Consider the following 19,620-nt stretch of genomic DNA (forward strand, 5'->3'; position numbering starts at 1 on the left):
CTGGCTTTAAATGATTAGGAATATACTACAAGCCCCTACATATCACTCATGTAGGGATCATGAGGATAAGATTAGAATAATTACTGTACACATAGAGGCATTCAAACAATCATTCTTGCCATACTCCATACGTAACTGCAACAGGAAGAAACCCTAATAACTGCTACAGTGGGACGTAACCTCTGCCATGCACCACACAGTGGTTTGCAGTGTACAGATTGAGATGTAGCTGTAACTGAAATGAAAATAATGGAAACTTTATATTATATAAATTTTACTCTGAATAAATACTGTAAGCCATTAAATGCTTAATTCTCTCAGAGAAAAGCTCTGCTGTCTTTATTGAACATAAATATATATTACAATTATTTCATACAAAATTTATAATTCAGCTCAGCGACAACAAAATTCATCACAATATAAATCACATAAATGCACTTTTACAATTTAAACACAATGTGTTTTTTCCATTCTTGCCAGTAGTGTAAGGCTGCTCCACAGAAATCCACATTTCACAGTACTCTGGAACATAAGTGCAACAACATTTGAAACTATCAAAACTGTTAGTTTTTTTCCCTTAATTATATTAACATAGGCTTACAGAATTTACACTAGCATACTTAATATATTCTGTTTTACTGCTTTTTAATGCACTGCTTATTCATTATACATCACTGATGTCCCATTGACAATACAGTTCATGTTCATACCTCAGGTCTCCATTCTTACTGTTCTGAGACAATGGACTTCATGGAGTATAACTTCATGTCAACTGTCCCTTGTAACTTATTAAATATAAAAATGTATGCATAATATTTCTGCATTTTAGAGACTCACAATTCATGGTTTATATCCAGAACATACTTTCACTGTGCAGTAAAGTATAAGTTGTCAAACTTTGACACTACAACTGACTGCTGAATTGGGATTTTAACCCATCAAGACCATTACCCAGAGGCAAGATGTTTGAATTGAAGTTCCAGTCCAGCACATAGTTTACACCTATCAGATAGATTCATTCTGTAAGCAAGTCCAGGGCAGTGAGCATTCACTGCAGTATCCTTTCTCAGGGTTATTAGTACAGCAAGATGTGCAAGACTTAATGGCATTTGTAAAATAGGAGAGTCAATAGCAGCACTTAAACTTTTAACCCTTTCACGTACATGGGACACATTTGTCTCACATATAAATCACCTTACTAACTGAACTGTAATCACGGTTGATGTGCTGCAGATTCTCTACTTGAAGCAGAGATATTTGTTTTCTTTAATACCGTACATCTTTGGTGACAACAATTAGTATAACTACTATTAGTTGTCGGTTATTGTTTGTGGTTCTCACTTCGAGCAGACACACAAATTTATTCACTTATTGTGTGCGTAGTGTGTTCTCTGCCTTAGTGTCAAAGCTTGAAAGTATATTCAAGTAAGTTTCTCTTTTAATTTAGACCATTCATTTAGAAAATAAGTATATTTCCATCAGTGGAAATCTTTATTTTCATTCTTTGGGACATAGTTGTCCCAATGTACCACAACGGTAATTTGTGTACTTGTTTTTGAATGTCATGAAATCGTTACTATTACGTAAAAAAAAAAAAAAAAAAAACCACCTCAGGTCCTGAAGTAGAGCTTGGTGAGTCAGTAGTTCTGCAGCTGACAAAATCACTATCGGGACTGGGATGTGAAATTTACATAGATAACTTTTTTAACTCTCCAGCTTTGCCGTATTCCCTTGGTTTACAAAATATCAGATCAAGTGGAACAGTGCGCACCAATCGTAAAAATATCCCAAAGACATTCCCTCCAGACAAGGAAATGAAAAGCGGTGATTCATACAGTCTCAGTAGCAATGGTCCGACAATCCTTGAATCGATTGATAACAAGCCAGTTTTTCCTACTGACTAATTTTATTTCCCCCAATACCATGTACGACAGTGAAGAGGAGTCAGTCTGGTTCTTCTGAAAAGATCAATGTTCAGTGTCCCCTTATGATAAGAAAGTACAACAAGTGGATGGGAGGGGTGGACCTTATGGACCAGAAGAAAGTGACTTACGAGATCGACAGGAAGGCAAAGATTAAGTATTCCCTGAGGATTTTCTTTACTCTTCTTGACATTGGTGCAAACAATGTGTATGTAATATATTCAAAATTGGCAGAAGAATCAGGATTCAAATCAACACTATCATCCCTAGAGTTCAGACAATGCGTTGCGAGAAATCTAATTGAAAATTATTCAAGTCGACAAAGGAATTTATCAACAGTAGTGAAAACATCAAGAAAGTTGCAATCCAGTTGCAATTCAAAGAGTCCAGAGCACCAAATGATAAAATCAGACGTAAGGAAGAGACGTGTTCATTGTGCTTCAAAGTGTGTTGAAAACTGCACCTACAATATTTGTGAACAGTGTGGTTTTAATTTATGCTTTACTCCAAGCAGAAACTGTTTAGCAGAATTTCACATCAAATAGACAACATATACACAGCCTCTAATTTTTCAGTGTATGAAGTGTAACATGTTCTGTAACTGTCCTTTAAGGACCACAGGGACAAATACGTCCCAGCTTTCTTTTTTTAGCAGTACAAATAAAAATGTTTGAAATAATAACATATTTTGTTTATAAAACCTCCAGTTAGCACAGAGATACACAAATTTTAATCACTAACACTTTAGTTTTCTTATGTACCTGAAAGGATTAAACCAAGTCTTTAATCACGCATAGATTGCTCTGTCGGTAAGAGCATTGCAGTAGAAGGCAATTGTCCAGATTGGAGTCCCATTTATACTGTAAGCTTCTCAGTGATTATCATCTCCATAAAATGACACACACACACACACACACACACACACACACACACACGCACACACACACACACGCACACACACACGCACCTAAGTAATTCAAGGTGTGAGTCCATACACAAATTCAAACAGGTGCAAAGCTAAGTTGAATACACAAGACTAGGATATATTTTGTTTGCAAGCAATAGGTCAATGAAGCACTACTGGGCAATGGACACAGATGGAAGCTCAAACATACAATGTACACTTTTAAAAGTTTATGTTCTGCCAGACCAAAGTAGGAGGTAGCTACCATGAAACCAAGTATCAGACAATTTTTTTATCATGGCAAGAACAATACTTGTAGTTTCAAACAAAAGTAAGTAAAACTGCTCACACATGGTTGATGGAGTACCTTTTAACTATCTTAATTGCTGGGAATATGTCAGCTATTTAGAAAGAAAAGAAAAACAGTAACAGTTAATATAAATTAGCAGCTACTTCCAAGCAAGCCACATTGCGAATTATAGTAAGAAACAGTTGTATAATAGAGAGTACACAGACACTTATATAAGAATTTTTGCCCGATTGTTGTGAAAAGTAACATCTAAGTAGAAAGCATGAGTGCAATTTATTTCTATCTTTCCCCAAGAAAAGCTGCTTGCTATTCTGAAGCTACAGAAGTAACACTGAAAGAAGGTTCACATTCTGCTCTTAACTATATTTCAGCACAAAGTCTGATGACCACTGGACATTTTGGTCTTGGGAACCAATCAAAGGTGTAAAATATCTAACTACAGTTTTCAGTCCGAATTCATTGTTCTTTTCTCACGAAACAAGAACCAATGTGTCAATAAATTTCATTCAAAGAAAGCTATTAAGTTCCATACCTATTGGCCAACTTGTCAATTTACAAATTTTGAATTCAGAACATTGATGGAATACAGACACCATACATTTCAATTTTAATTTTGGTTTAATTCAAAAAGATCCAGTTGGGTGTGGTACTCAGTGCCTCCCTTTTTTGTGGCAGTTTACTGAATTTAGTATTATCAGCTTACAAATATGTAAAAGCAGACTTTTTTTTTTTACCAGTAAGTATAAAGTTAAGATATGAGTTAACTAATAGCCAAAAATAAAAGGAGCGACATGACTAGCACAGTTGTTTAAACTGTGATTCAAACTTACCAGTACACAAAATGCTGCTAAGAACGTTGAATGCAAACAACGTAACCTTTACTTGCTAAGACACCTCTGCACTTGACATGCACTTGGAACCTCAATGCCCAACTAAGTTCTAGTGATGTTGTTTCACCTTGTCCAGTGAAGTCAAAGACACTGTTCAAAGATGATTTTGGAAGAATTTCTGCAAAATTGAGAAGTTTCCATTAAAATACGATGTGTTTTTCCTACTGCCCTAAAATAAACAAGTTCATACAAATATTATGAATTGGCTCTTCACAATACTCAGTCACAATGTTCCACTCCAAGGAGAAAAGGTACAGTGATCACTGAATTTACATTCACCCATGGTTTAATGCCAAGCTTGCAAGATGATCTCAATAAATATATTTAAAAATGTGTTGTACACAGCACAAGCACAATAATCTGTGATTAAAGATTAACACTTCAGAACATAATTTGAAATACTGAACTGAGTAATTCAATATCAGTAGCCCTCCCTCAATGCCAAATTCCTTAAAGGACTTTGCTCCCATGTAAAGGGAGACCCATTTCAAACAGTTTTTTTTTTTTTTTTTATAAACACTACACAACCATTATATTTTCTGGAAAAAACTAGTTTTTCTCCTAAACTGTGTGTTGTACAATGGCATCACTTTTTAAGTGTCTTCATTGGTAGGTGTGGATACTGTATCCAAGATGGGTAGCAAATAGATTTAGTGGTAAAAATTAAATCAGATTTTGAAGGCTTACCACACGAACAACAATAAATGATTAAACTGCTTTCCTTTCATTATTTGTGAAACTGAATAGGAAAAAAAGTTTTGAAAAGATTTGAAGTCTGTTTAAAGTTAGTTGGAAGTCACTGCTCTTGTTGTCAAATACTGGATGAATGCAGTCTGTGCAATTTGTGTGCTGCAAGTTATGCTGCCTCACGACATGTACACAGTTTCCAATTTAAATATTTGACTTACTGTGTTTAACACTGATTTTAAGTTTATACCTCTTAACAACCAGATTATGACAGCATTTTAAATTTTTAAATTCTGCCAATAATTATGAAAAATACTGAAAACTAAATTTTTGTTGCCCCTGTAAGCTGTTAAGCAGGCAAACTGCAATTGGGATCTGGTAACTGTTTTAGCCACTAAGTAATACTGATTATTTAGAGATTTTCTATTTAATACTTTAATGTTAATTTGTTTACACATTAATGGCTGTCGAGTCAAAACATTACGAACACGGAAACACGGAATGCTGTCCGATGGCATGCGATTTGAGAAGTAAAGCACATAAATGGAACAGAGAGGAGTGAGGAATCTTTCTAGCAACAATACGAGCCACGGACAGGGAAATCCAACGACATAAGCAAATTTGACAAAGGGCAGATTATTATGGACTGGCACTTGGTAATAACCATCTACAAAACTGCAATACTTGTTGGCTGTTCATGTGCTGCCATCCAGAGCATCCATGTAAAGCGGTTGCAGGGCAGTGAAACAATAAGTAAGCAACAAGATATTTGACATCCATACCTCGAAGCAGAATGTTGAGGTCAGAAGCTTGCCCATTCTCTGGCAGTATCTGTCGCAGATGCGATGCACAGTATAATGTTGGTGCAGGTACAAGTGTTTTGGAGCACACCATTCAGCAACACGCCGAAGTAACATTTCCAGCTGACAGCAACACAAAGATCGTTTAACGGGAAGGAAGAACTAGAGGGCCAAGGTAGGAGGACTGCAGCCTTATTTTCCAAAACACCAATGTGACCAGGAACCCACAAACATCAGAGTGGCTCGCTCAAGCATGAGCCATTGGAAGCTTTCATGGACCAGAATGTCAAATCAAACACCTTTCAGTCGGCTAATTTCCAAATTGTTATTTTATTGGTATACCAGTTCCGGAGATATATTACACCATCTTCAGGTCCCCTGATCGACATGAAGGACGGTTCCAACATCGGTTCCAGTTAAAAAAGGGGCCAGGATTTAAAGACTTATCTTTAGATTTTTGATACAGCAATCACTTCAAACATAATCTGCCATTCATTAGGTTGGCAGATGATGTTTGAAGTGATTGCTGTATCAAAAATTTGCAGTTACCGGTGAGGTGAGGGTATCACGCACAGACACCATTGAAGAAGAGCTTCAAGTCAGCAGAGGACCATTTGTCTTTGTTTAATTTCTTAGATCCTTTGTGACTGGCAGATGAAAACTCAGATGTTTGTTGGCTGGAGGGACACCATAAGTCTTCACTGAAGTATTCCTTCTGTCCTTTCTGGCCTGTGGGCTGTGGGTTGTGTAGCAGGCAATTTCACCACAGGAGGCAAAGCTTTGGTGGCCTGTTGCACACCTAGAGGAGGAGACAGGCTATGCTACCAAGACACTGGGTGATTTTATAATTGCAGTGCTGAATTTGAGGATGGAAGTACATCTGACCATATCTCTTGTCGAGCAAGGCAAAGCAAGAATGGTACTTTAAAAGCCAGATGGTAAAATGCAGGGCTTTCAATTGGCCAACAATTTGCGAGCGACAGGGTAATGCACTTTTTCCTTCACTCAGATCTCCCGGACAGCCTGCTCATCGAGATACACGGGAATTCTTTGAACGCGACTGCATGGTCACCATTGCAATTGACACAGTGGGGAGAAGGAGGTGGGCAATCACCCAAGAGGACATTTGAGTGTGATTGAAACACTGACACTGGTAGCAGCACATCAGGTTTGGAATGTATGGTCAGATCATGACGACTTCATAGCCTGCTTTGATCTTTCATGGAAGTATTACTATATCAAATGTGAGAAAAAGAGTGCGTGTAGGCACTAACGTTGCATCAACATTTTTCACTGCCCAATGGGCCACAGTGAAGCCCTGATCAGATAGTTAAGTTTGGATTTTTTCCCTCTGTCAGACCATCGAGCAACGAGTGTAAATAATGCCAAGTGAAGAATTCAGTGTTAGATGGGCCTCGACACGAACAGCAGAGCTGTGGAGGAGAGAAGCTGCAAGCAGCTTTTGGGCTTGAAAAATCACAATTGGTCTCCAAAAGCAAAGTGCCATTATGTAAACGAGAGCAGGATTTCACAGGGCCTGCAACTGCATCAACAACTATCCCAGCTTGATGGAGGTCAGAAAGAAGATTACAGATAGTTTTGACTAATGGGTGACAAGGGTAGCACTAGTCCATAGAAGCATATTGCCAGTGCAAGAACAAGAGTGACTAGGGGCTTGTTTGATGGCCACCAATTCAGCAGTGAAGACACTTCATCGATTTGGCAAGGAGTGTAGTTCATTGTACCTTCCATATGTGTATGCAAAACCGGTTCATCCATCGAATACTGAGCTGTCAGTGTATACTACTTAAGGTGCAGACAGCACCTTTGCTCAAGTTGGCAAAGATGGGGAAGCCACTCAACCAGGCACCAAAGAACAGTCCCAAATAGCGATAAGTCTCCACCACACTGAGTAATCGGTTGTCAAGATAAAGTTCTGGATATGGACGAACAGTGTGATGGTGACAGCGGGGACAAACAGAAAGCCATGGGTGATGCCCAAAGACTGTGCCTTTCAAATGGCGTCCTGCAGTCAGCATTCAGCAACACCCACACTAGGGGAACAATAGTAAAAGCAAAAATCATTGGAATACAGGGAGCAGGGAGGGTGATGCTGGGGACTCCACAGTTGCTGCTAGACCACTGATTGCCACTAAAAAGAGAGAGACAATTAATACGGAGCCCTGTGGCACCCCATTCTCTTGGATATTGGGGATAATGTGGGAAGCATCAACTCGAACCCAGAAAGTACGGTGCAACAAGAGTTTCTGAACAAAAATCAGAAGCGGGCCCAGGAGACGCCACCTCATGTAAGGTAGCAAGAGTGCAATGTTGCCGTGTGATGTCACAAGCCTTTCGTACGTTGAGGAAGACAGTAATGTGTTGACACTGATCAAAAGCTGTCCAGATGGTAGAGTTGGTGAAAACGAGATTATCAGCAATGGAACAGCCTTTGCGAAAACAGGCCTGGGACAGACCAGAAGGTCCTGAGACAAGTCGCTGACACAGCCACCAGCTCATCATGCTTTCAAGCAACTCCCCATCTCTGAAGGATGCTTACTCTATTTTCACTGCTGAGATGGGAACTAACTCTCACTCCACATACGGCTGAAGATGGTAAGGAGATGATGTTGACAATCCACTGATAGGTGTTTGAGCATTTGGTTATGGATGCTGTCTGCCCCTGAGGCTGTATCAGTCAGGGCAAAGGAATAGTACACTGAAGAATTTCCATTCACTGAAGGGAGCATTATAGAGCTCTAGGTGGCGTGTAGTGTAAGGTAAGTGTAATCGTTCCATCTGCTCTTTAAGGACACAAAAGTCAGATTGGTAGTTCCCAGATGCAGAGCAAAATGTTCAGCTATGGCGTCTGGTTCAGTGAAAACAGTACAGTTCAATGAAATACCAAGTATACCTGCAGAGGTGTGGTGTCCATAGAGGTGTCTGATATTTTCCAAGGCCTGCGAAAGAGGTGCATGTGGTCCAATGGCTGAAACACGCCACCTCCAGCATTCTTGCTTCCATCATTTTATTAAGTGGTGGACAGGGTCTAAAGGCAATGAGGTGCTCAATTGATGGATGCTCCTTATGGAATTGTGTAGCCCACCTGCAATCTCAGATGGCCACAGAGAATTCCAAGGTCCACCAAGGTACTACTTCAGACAGGAACGCAAACAGGGGATTGTAAAGTTGGCACTCAACAGAGTGGGTGTTGTTGCCATCTGGACAGCCTTGTCACTACTTATATTTAGTGGGGAGCTCAGAATGACCGTGGAGGTAAAAGTGCGCCAGTTTACACTGTGGACAGCCCATCCATGTGGGCACCCAGGGAGTGATGCTGAGGAAGGGACATAAAGAGTGGGAAGTGGTCACTAATACACAGGTCATCATGGACCCTCCAGTGGATGAATGGGAGAAATCCAATACCACAAATAGAAAGATAAATGGCCAAATACGTTTCTTGTGTCACACTGAAGTGAGTGGAGGCACCAGTATTCATGAGACAGAGGTCAATGCAATATCTTTACCCCGACCAGTTATCTTAGTTCCACCCCGTAAAGACTTATGTGCACTGAAGTTGCCTACAATCAGGAAAAGTGGTAGAAGCTGAGAAACCAATGCAAACAACGTATACTGAGACACTTCACCATCAGGAGGGAGGTAAACATTGCAGATAATGGTACCCTGAAATGCCTTTACCTGAACAGGCACAGCCTCCCAGTTACATCAAGATGCACAAGTTCAGTATATATAGTGTCCAGAACATTGTGCAAACTCCATCTCATGCCATATTAAAATCAACACTTCTTTAAATATCCCCAGTAGTGACAAAGGACAAGGCAGAAAGCAGGGGAGGAGTCTAAGAGGTGTCTTAGCTCCGACAGCTTGTGAAAGAAACCACTGAAATTCCACTGGAGTATCATGCTGTCAGTATACTGAGAGGGCCTGAAGGGACCAAGGGTGGTCCAGGGTCACCTGCTGTCATCAGTTGAGAAGATAGGGGATCAAGACACACAGTTTCCGGAACACATTGTGTTGCGATCTGGAGCCTCAGGGGGCCACCTTATCTTTAGGGGGTCTGGGTGATGGGGATGGCTTCTCTGAATTTGTTTCAGGGACTAGAAGCCTGTGGCTCCTTCAGCCACTGGCTGGTAGCCGGTTGCAGACTGGCAGAACACTTTGAGGAGAGTGTCCCAACAGACCTGTTCTTGGTGTGAGAAGCAAGAGGAGTGTGACTCGTCTCCAGCTGGTGGATGGGGATCGGCGGCCCCCGTGGGTGGGGAGCCATTGCTCCCAAAATGAGTGTGGGAGAAACAGCAGGAGGAGAGCCCCCAACCATCAGGAAGGGGGGCGGCAGGAATAGTCATGGGGACCTGAGATCTTGCTGTAGGACCATAGCAGGCTGGAGTACTGTCTGCAGTGAGGTCGGCATCATAGCTATCGTGTACGACACTATCATGCTGCAAGATTTAGATGCTCAGACTTTTTCTTGGCCTCTTGGTAGGTCAGTCCATCCAGTGTCTCACATTCTTGTATTTTTTTCCTTCCCTACTTCTGAATGAAAGTGCAGTCTGGTGAGCAGGGAGAATAGTGCTCTCTATAGCTGGTGCAGACAGGGAGAGGACAGCACAAGGAATGTTTGGAACCAACGATCATCCACAATCCATACAGACTAGGCTGATATCACAACACGAAATGTGTGCCCAAATTTCATACATTTGAAGCACCAAATGGGGGGGTGCATACAGTTTCACATCACATCAATACACCATCACTTTGTTCTTTTCCGGCAACAAATTGCCCTCCAAGGCCAAGATGAAGGCCCCAGTTGCAACACTATTGTCCTTGGCCCCCTATGGACACAACAGACAAATTTTACGCTTACTCGCTCCAAGTTGGTGCATAGCTTATTGTCAGACTGCAAGATGAGGTCACACTGGAAATGTTATTCAGCTTGTCACAAGCAAGCAATGACCATGACTGGGCATGGGATGCTGTTTTAATCAAAGCTGACCCATTCTTCATTCTGGAGGTGGGTGCAACTTCTCCAAACTTGTCCTCTATAGTGTCTACAGGAAATAAAGGCTTTGTGGCCAAAAATGAATCCCCATCTGCCCTTGTATAAATCACGAATTGGGGGGAGTACTACTCTGTCGCTTAGCCCGACATTCCTCCCATAGCACAGCCAGAGAAGGAAACATTCTGAGGTCGTATCTCTCTGCGTTGAACGAGTTCATTCTGTCTGGAGAGAATAATGGGGCCATATGACCACCAGTAGGAGAAAGCTTCATCTGCTTCATATGAGAATCATCTGCGATGGCACCAACTTCTCTGAACAGGGGCTCTCCCTATGCGTGCCACCCAGCCTCAGGAAGAGCTACCTTGTCAGTGACCCATTGCTCAGAATCCTTGTGCCCCAGTCATGACAGGCACATATTTCTTGGCATACTTGGGGAGGAGTCAGCTCTGATACCAACAGAGCGATTCCTGCGTGGTCAAGGGGCTACAACTGTGCGGATACTCAAGTTTATACTGGGCAAAATCTCTGCTGAATTACTTTACAAAGATTAACTAACATGCTGTTAAGCAAGTTGTGATAATGTTTTGGCTCATCTGTGTACTTCCTTGTGGTGTTACCAGTACTAGTCATTTTCACTTACTCTCCACCTACATTCCTGTGTTTTGTTCAACATCTCAATCTGACGAACAAAATTATTATTTTAAGACTTTAGAATTCTACTATTAGCTATTTCTGAACATTAGGTTTATCTGGCTTATTTATGGAAGAAATTTGTGTCAACAATTCAATGAACTAAACCTCACCAAAGTACAAAGAAAAATAAAAAGGAAAATTAGTATGTTCTTACCTCTTTCTTCTCCATAGTTTCCTTCAATGACAGAAATGCATTTGAACATAAGCACACACATATATTAGTAATAAATATGGAAACAATTTAAGGAGCAAACTTAAAATACACTGAGAAAGGTATCTCCCCCGACACACCTGAACTTTTGGTCAGGTACAATGAGAGGCAAAAAGATTGCCTAGCCTGAATAATTTAAAGTCCAAGAACAGAGCAAGTGCATGCCCAAGTTGAGAGGTGCCAGTGTTCACACTGCTAGGTGGCTTATGGAGTTTCACCTTTTTGATTACATCATCAAATGGAAGCTATATAATAGTTAGCATACAGCATGTATCAAGATTCATTGCAAGTTAACTCCTTGTATCATTTCTTTTGAAAATCATTATTTCAGCACTACAACAATGTGTGTTTCCCATCTGTTTCAGCAGCAGAGTGGATAGGTCAATGGTTTACAAACAAAGAACAAGCATTCCAGTCTTCCAAAAGATTCCATTTATAATAGCCTAATTTTTAAACAAACGGCCATAGTAAAAATATTGAAAATGGATTTATTTATTTGTAATCACTTCAACTGCCACATTGTGTCTCTACAGTTTTCAACTACAAGAAATATGTCAGCTGACTGGCATACATCATAGGTCTGTTTCAAAATGGCTAATGTGAATGTTCGTGAGCAAATAATTGCTCTCTTTGAAAACAGTGTTAATGCACCTGAGGCAAGATGTCGTTATAGTGTTTATGCTTCCACTGCAAGGCTGGATTAGACGATTTGGAGAAAATGGTGGGTTAGTGAAACATTCTATACCTGGAAGGCCACGAGTGTCTATATGGAGACAAAATGAAGAATTGGTCAGGGCAGCCCAGAATGCTCCTTTGTCACTTATCCACGGACTAAGGAGAGTGTCACATTTCCTAGGCTAGTCGAGAGCCGATCTCAGAAGGTTAAAGGACCATCGAATCAGGTTCCATCATGCTCTTATCAAACAAGAGTTGTCTGACACACAAGCCATGGATAGACTAGCAACTGAGTTTCTGGGAAGATGTCAATTGGAGGAACGTCATTTTCTCCTATGAGTGCACAACTGGGTCCAAGAGCAGAGGTACTGCTCTCATATAACGCACTGATGTGCATCAATATGATGCGTGCTTCGTGGCTACAAGCACTAGAAACAGACACGTAAGTGTGATATGTTGGGGCTGGATGTCTTAAATGGGTGCAGCAACTTAAGAACTTATCAAAAGCAAGATCAATTCAGTATGCTGTGAACATTTCATTGAAATTTATTCGAATCTGGTATCCCAAAGGACATCTCCGTTACCAACATGATAATTGTCTATCACACATTACCATTAGGATTCAGAGTTGTTTTCAAGGGAGAGAGAATATTATTCAGTGCCTTCCGTAGCCTCCAAAGTCACTTGATCTCAATCCCAGGGCTCAACTTGAGAAGGCTCTGTGAGACAATTGGTCAGACCCCCTTTCAGGAGCTGCAAATGCTCAATGGCATTTGGTTCATTTTTCATGGGAGAGAACTGCCATGGATGAGGACTTTTTCCATTGATTTGTCAGTTCTATGCATTGAAGTATCCAAGCTGTTCTTGATTCCAGTGGCATGTGGACAAAATATTGAAGCTACACATAGCCTACCCTTCATTTTATCGTTTTATTTATTTTCCATTAAAGCCCTACATAGTCAGACAATATAATTTAATAGCAAAAAGTAAATAAAGCATGGAACATTTGCGATTCATTTTTGTTTGTTTTTTGATTACGCGTAACAGTCTAATAGTCCTACTGCAATTGAAGAACAGATATTAAACTGGAAACAACAGATACTGGAAAGTACGGCCACTCGCTTGTGTAAATGGTACATCTGAACTTAATCAGCTGATACATTTCTCTTAGCTAAGATCAGAGAGACACAAGTTGGCAGTAAATGTAATTAGAAATAAATACATCCATTTTCAAAATTTTTGCTATGACCATTTGTCTGTCTGAAGATTAGTCTTTTATAAAATGGAATCTTTTGAAAGATCATGGAACCTAGAAAAGCCTACAACTGTACAATTCATAGTGAATTAAAAGCTTAAAAAAATTTGTGTGCACAGGTCTAAAAATGACTGACTCCAGTTGACCATCAGCATATCCACTTCAGCCACTGATTGGTTGGTTTGAGGTAAACAGGGACCAAACTACAGGGTCATCAGTCCCTTTTTCCTGGAGCAAGCAAGGCTCAAGGTACAAAAACACCCAACATCACACCTAAAAAGAAAACGAATGGAACGAACAAAAGACGGGCAAAACTTACACCACAAGGAAAAGTAAAAGAAAGTATTAAAATCATGGAGCATATGGTCTGGACTGGCTGATCACAATCAACACATTACAATGTCCACCCCAAAAAGACAAGGCTAGATGAACACATGTAGGGAAAAAAAGACGACCACCAAGACAAACAAATGCAAAGAAGTGGGACAGAGTTAAAATGGAGGGAGGGTGGCAACCTCAGAGAGAAGGCTAAATGCCCACCCTTAGCTGGTAAACAACCAATAAAACAAAACTAAATATGCTGTTGAGGCATTGTCGCCCAACACCAAAGGTAGGTGCTGGGAAGGTTAAAAGTCTGCCATAGAGCGGCGGAAAATGGGCAGACCAGCAAGATGTGGACGACAGTCATGTGGGAGCCACAGCGACACTGAGATGGGTCCTCATGATGGAGGAGGTAGCCATGTGTTAGCCAAGTATGGCCAACGCGGAGCTAGCAGAGAACCACAGAGTCCCTGCAAGAGGCCCACATGGAGGCCTTCCACACATTTGTAGTCTCCTTAAGGGCATGCAGTTTGTTGTGCATACTGGTATTATGCCATTCCGTCTCCCAAAGGTGGAAAACCTTGCGGCGTAATAATGATCGCAGGTCAGTTACAGGGATGCCGCCCTCCAGAAGCGGTTTCCGTGTAGCCTGTCTGAAAGTTCAGTTCCTGGGATTCCAACTTGGCCTCGGGTCCACACGAACACCACAGAATGATTGGACCTTTCTAGGGCATAGATGGACTCCTGAATGGTTGCTACCATAGGGTGGTGGGGGGTAGCACTGATCGATAGCTCGTAGGCTGTTCAAGGAGTCAGTACACAGGAGAAATGACTCTCCAGGGCATGAGTGGATGTGCTCAAGAGCACGAAAAATGGCCACCAGCTCTGCAGTGAAAACACTGCAGCCATCTGTCAAGGACTGCTGTTCAATATGTCCATGAACATACGTGAAGCCAACGTGACCATCAGCCATTGAGCCGCCAGTGTAAACCCCTTCATCGTCCCAGTGCATGTCAAGGATCAAGATGAAGTGACAGCAGAGAGCTGTGGGTTTAACTGAGTCCTTATGACCATGTGAAAGGTCCAGGTAAAGCTTTGGGCTGTGTGTACACCATTAAAAAAAAAAAAAAAAACACAAACAAACATGGGACCATGTTTTCCGCTGCAGAAACGATCGTTCTAGTGACCTGCTCAGCTGCCACATCAATGGTACCATGTGGGAGAGATTCAACGGTGGCAGCAGAGGTGAAAACTTCCCAGTCAGGGGAATGTTGCTAGTGGAGTGACAGTAAGATGGGAAAGTGGTCACTACCACACAAGTCATCGTGAGCTTGCCAGTGGACAGATGGGAAAGTCCTGGGCTGCAGAGGGATAAATTAATGACCAAGTAAGTGCCATGAGCCACACTGAACTGTGTGGCGGCCCCAGTATTTAAGAGGCAGAGGTCAAGTTGAGACAGGAAAATTTCGACATCTCTACCTTGGCCAGTAAGCACAGTGCCACCCCACAATAGGTTATAGGTGTTAAAATCTCCCGAAAGTAGGAAAGGTTTAGGGAGTTGATGAATCAGTGCAGCCACTACGTTCAGGGGTACTGCACCACCTGGAGGAAGATAAACGTTGCAGACAGTTATTTCCTGCGTCGTCCTTATCCTGACAGCCACAGCTTCAAGAGGGATTTGAAGGGGCACAAGTTCACTGCATAGTGTGTTCAGGACAGAGGCAAACTCCATCTGATACTACTATAATCACTACAGTTCTTGTAATATCCCCTATAGCCGCAAAGGGCAGGGGCCCACATTGCCGGGATCCAGATTTCCTGGTGGGCATTGCAAGAAGCAGGTGTAAAGCTTAGCAGTTGCTGTAGCTCAGCCAGGTGGTGGAAAAAACTGCAGCAATTGCACTGGAGGATGATGATATCATGAGGCAGGTTACACTTCAGGTTCACCTGCTGCCACCAATTGAGTATTTGTATCCATTCCTATTGTGGATGAGGCATCAGTGAGATCCAGGTCCTCAGGGGATGTTGAGATCTCCAACTCATCCGCAGGTGCAGAATTGGCAGGGAGTGGTGGTGTTGGGGCCACTGGAGGGTCCTTTCTCTTAGCGAACTTCTTTGTTTGCTTGCCCTCTCACTTCTCTTTAGGGGCTTGATGGGAGGACTTCTCTGAAGTAGCTTCAGGCAGAGAGGAAGACCGTAAAGCTTTGTGTCCAGCAGCTTTTGGCTCCTTTAGCCACTGGTGAGTGTCTGCTGTGGCATTAGTGGAGACCGTGGGAGAGAGGGTCTGAAGGGACCCCTTCCACACCAGAGGAGCTGGAGGAGGCTGTTGCTTCTCCAGCTGGGGGGAGGGGACCGATGTCCCATGTGTTTGGGATAGGACCTTGCTCCTGACATAGGTACTTTGGTAGCAACAGAATGAGATTTTTTCCCCTACCACCAATGGGGCAGATGCATTCTGGAGGCTCGGAGGGCCCACTCTTCATGGCACTGAGTGGGGTATGACTGGTACTTGTGATGGCGATCATAATGTAGCTGCAGCATATGTGGACATCAACCAAATGGGGGGTAATCGCGCTCCTTTTGGAGTACTGTGCAGTCTTGCAAGCAGGGGGAGTGCTGCTCTCCGCAGTGTACACAAGTGGGAGGAGGTGCACAGGGAGTATCTGGATGCAGTGGACATCTACAGTCTCAACATGTGGCGTTGGAAGTGCAGTGAGAAGACATGTGCCTGAATCTTCAGCACTTAAAGCAACACATAAGAGGAGGGACATATGGCTTAACGTCACAGCGGTAAACCATCACCTTGACCTTCTCAGGCAATGAATCACCCTCACAGGCCAAGATGAAGACACTGGTAGCAACTCGTCTTTGCGTCCCCTGTAAACGCACCAGATGAAATGAATACCCCACTGTCCTTGTCAGACTGCAAGAGAAGGTTGCAGATGGAAAATAATCCCTGGGACTATGTTGAGGCTTTTATGGGGAGTGATGGAAACAGGAATATCACTGAGCCGATCACAAGCGAGTAACCCCCGGGATTGGGCTGGGGACGCTGTCTGAATCAAGACTGCACCGCTTCTCATCTTGGACAGCACTCTCACTTCCCCAAACTTATCCTCAAGATGTTCAACAAAAAATTGTGGCTTTATAGGTAGCAAGGAGTCCCCGTCCCTTCTGCTAAAAGACTAAATACTGAGGCGAATATGGCTCTGTTCATTCTGTAGCCGTATGTTCCTCCCATGGTGTAGCGAGGGAGGGAAACAATTTAGGGTCATATCTGTCAGCGTTGTATTCTATCTTGCCCTTCTTAGAGACTGCTGGTGCCGTATGGTCAACAGCAAGAGAAGACAGTCCGCTTCACTGCGGGTCATCCGCCCTGATGCCACCCACTCTGACCAGGGATTGGTTGGTTGGTTGGTTGAGGTTTAAGGGACCAAACAGCAAGGTCATCAGTCCCCTGTTTCAAATATGCGCCATTCCGCTAATGGGACAACTCCGTAAAGTCAGAACAATAAAACGGAAAAAGGGAAAAAAAACGTAAAAAGGCAGTCATGTTGTCATTGGTAAAAAACAAAATGAGGGAAGTCGGCAAGAGAACGAACCCAACACTATGCTGAAGCAGCATAGGCAAGACCACCTGTGACTTAAAAGGTACAACTGCTATAATGTAGAAAGTACGTATGGGAATAGAAAGACTAACCAAGCCTTTATTAAAATAAATAAATAAATAAATAAATAAATAAATAAAAGGTAAAAACAGAGTAAAAGGGGAAGAAAAGAGGAATTCGGTGTCAGGGAGGTGAATCAGGAATCTCCGAACACTGCTTACAGTGGGAGACACCCGAACACTCACCGCCCCGCCCTAACACCAGAGAGAGATTAAAAACCTTAAAACTGAGAATAAAAACCACTTTCCCGGAGGAAACCGAGAACCAGAGAGACCAACCGGGAATCGTCAGCCAACATCAAAGGTAAAGTGTGGGGGAGCCTGTACTTAGCACGCAGAGCCAAAAGAAGGGGGCATTCAACCAAAATGTGGGCTACTGACTGGAAGGCTCCACAACCACATAGTGGGGGTGGCTCATCACGCAAAAGAAAACCATGGGTCAACCGAGTATGGCCAATGCGCAGACGACACAGTGTGGTCGAGTCCTTTCGGGAGAAGCGAAAGGAAGAACGCCACGGGCCTGGTGTCACCGTAATTGCACGAAGTTTATTAGACAGGGGAGTAGCTTCCCAAGAATTGGCCCATGACTGTGCAAAGTGGGATTTGATGTGAAGCCGTAAATCCGCTGCAGGAGGGGCTACAGAAAACGGGGGGTAAGTAACTGCTCCCCCAGCCAAACGATCAGCGAGCTCATTACCCGGGATACCCACATGGCCAGGGACCCAAAGGAAGTCAATAGAACAAGCAGCACGGTGAATATCAGCGAGATGGTCATGGATGGCAGAGACCACGGGATGGCGCGAAAAAACACCGGTCAATAGCAAGAAGGCCACTCATCGAGTCCGTGCATAACAAAACGCGGTTGTGTTGGGACTGTTTAATAAAGGTAAGGGCCTGGGAAATTGCCATCAATTCCGCAGTAAACACCCCACATGTAGGTGGCAGCAGATGACTTTCCGTTCCAACAGAGGACGTGAAGGCATACCCAACACGATCAGCAGATTTAGAGCCACCAGTGTAAAAAACAACAGCATCCCGAAACTCCCACAAAATTTGGCGGAAAAAGGAACGGAACACCACCGGGGGGATGGAGTCTTTCGGACCGCGGCGGAGATCCATCCGAAGGCGAGGCCGAGAAACTAACCAAGGAGGGGTGGAGGGAAGGGAGCGAGGAAAACAGGACAAAGAAGGAAGCTGAAAATCACGGCAAAGAGACGCAAGGTGCAGCCCAACTGGTAAACCCGCCCGAGGGCGGGAGTCGGGTGGGCGACGTCCATGGTCTGGGAACAGGGTAGAATAGGAAGGATGAGTGGGAGAGGAACGGATAGTGAGTGCACAAGACACCAGAAGCTGGGACCGCCGAACAGAAAAGGGGGGGGGGGGGGGGGGGAGATCCCAGCTTCAACCAGGAGACTATCAACAGGGCTAGTAGGGGAGGCACCGGTGGCCAAACGGATACCACGATGGTGGACTGGATCCAGCACGTGCAGTGTGGAAGGAGCAGCTGAACCATAAACTTGACAACCATAGTCCAAGCGAGACAGAACTAGAGCACGATAAAGACGGAGGAGGAGGGAACGGTCCGCACCCCAAGAGGAGTGGGCAAGGAAGCGAAGAACATTGAGTTTACGGAAACATCCTACCTTCAGGAGTCTGATATGGGGCAGCCAAGTGAGCTGGTTGTCAAAAAGAAGACCCAGGAAACGAAACTGTGGGACCACAGGCAATCGTTGTGTAGCGAGATAGAGCTCTGGATCAGGGTGGATCGTAGTACGGCGACAGAAGTGGACCACTCGCGATTTTAAAGGAGAGAATTGAAACCCGTGTGAGAGGGTCCATGCAGAGGCACGCCGTATAGCTACCTGGAGCTGCCGCTCTGCAGATGCCATCGAGGAGGAACTAACCCAAATGCAGAAATCATCCACATACAGGGCAAGGGCGACCAAGGGACCGACAGAGGCCACAAGTCCATCGATAGCAATGAGGAAAAGGACACTCAAGACAGAACCCTGTGGGATGCCCGTCTCCTGGGTCTGTGGAGAACTAAAAGCAGTACAAACTCGAACTCTGAATGACCGATGGATCAGAAACTGGCGGATAAAAATCGGGAGTGGGTCCCGAAGATCCCACTGATGAAGGGTAAGTAAGATGCGATGGTGCCAGGCCGTGTCATAGGCCTTGCGAAGGTCAAAAAACACTGCAACCAAATGGCGGCGCTGGGATAAAGCCTGCCGAACTGCGGATTCCAAGCGAAGTAAATGATCG

General features: G+C 43.4%; 1 protein-coding gene across 2 annotated transcripts in view; it reads right to left on the reverse strand.

Moving 5' to 3' along the window:
- Positions 1 to 303: 303 nt before the first annotated feature.
- LOC124619252 (glutamate--cysteine ligase regulatory subunit) overlaps positions 304 to 19,620 on the reverse strand; it is a 46,534-nt gene continuing 27,217 nt past the window's right edge. Inside the window, exons 6-8 of one of the 2 annotated variants that reach the window (XM_047145512.1) lie at positions 11,381 to 11,401; positions 3,967 to 4,144; positions 304 to 522 (exon numbers count right to left, since the gene is read on the reverse strand). In XM_047145512.1, coding sequence (XP_047001468.1) covers positions 3,984 to 4,144; positions 11,381 to 11,401 — 182 coding nt within the window. In that variant the 3' untranslated portion in view covers positions 304 to 522; positions 3,967 to 3,983. The remainder of the gene's footprint in view (positions 523 to 3,966; positions 4,145 to 11,380; positions 11,402 to 19,620) is intronic. The other variant, XM_047145513.1, reaches the window with a different exon arrangement.

Source organism: Schistocerca americana, chromosome 6, assembly GCF_021461395.2.
Source record: "Schistocerca americana isolate TAMUIC-IGC-003095 chromosome 6, iqSchAmer2.1, whole genome shotgun sequence".
NCBI classification, from domain to species: Eukaryota; Metazoa; Arthropoda; class Insecta; order Orthoptera; family Acrididae; genus Schistocerca; species Schistocerca americana.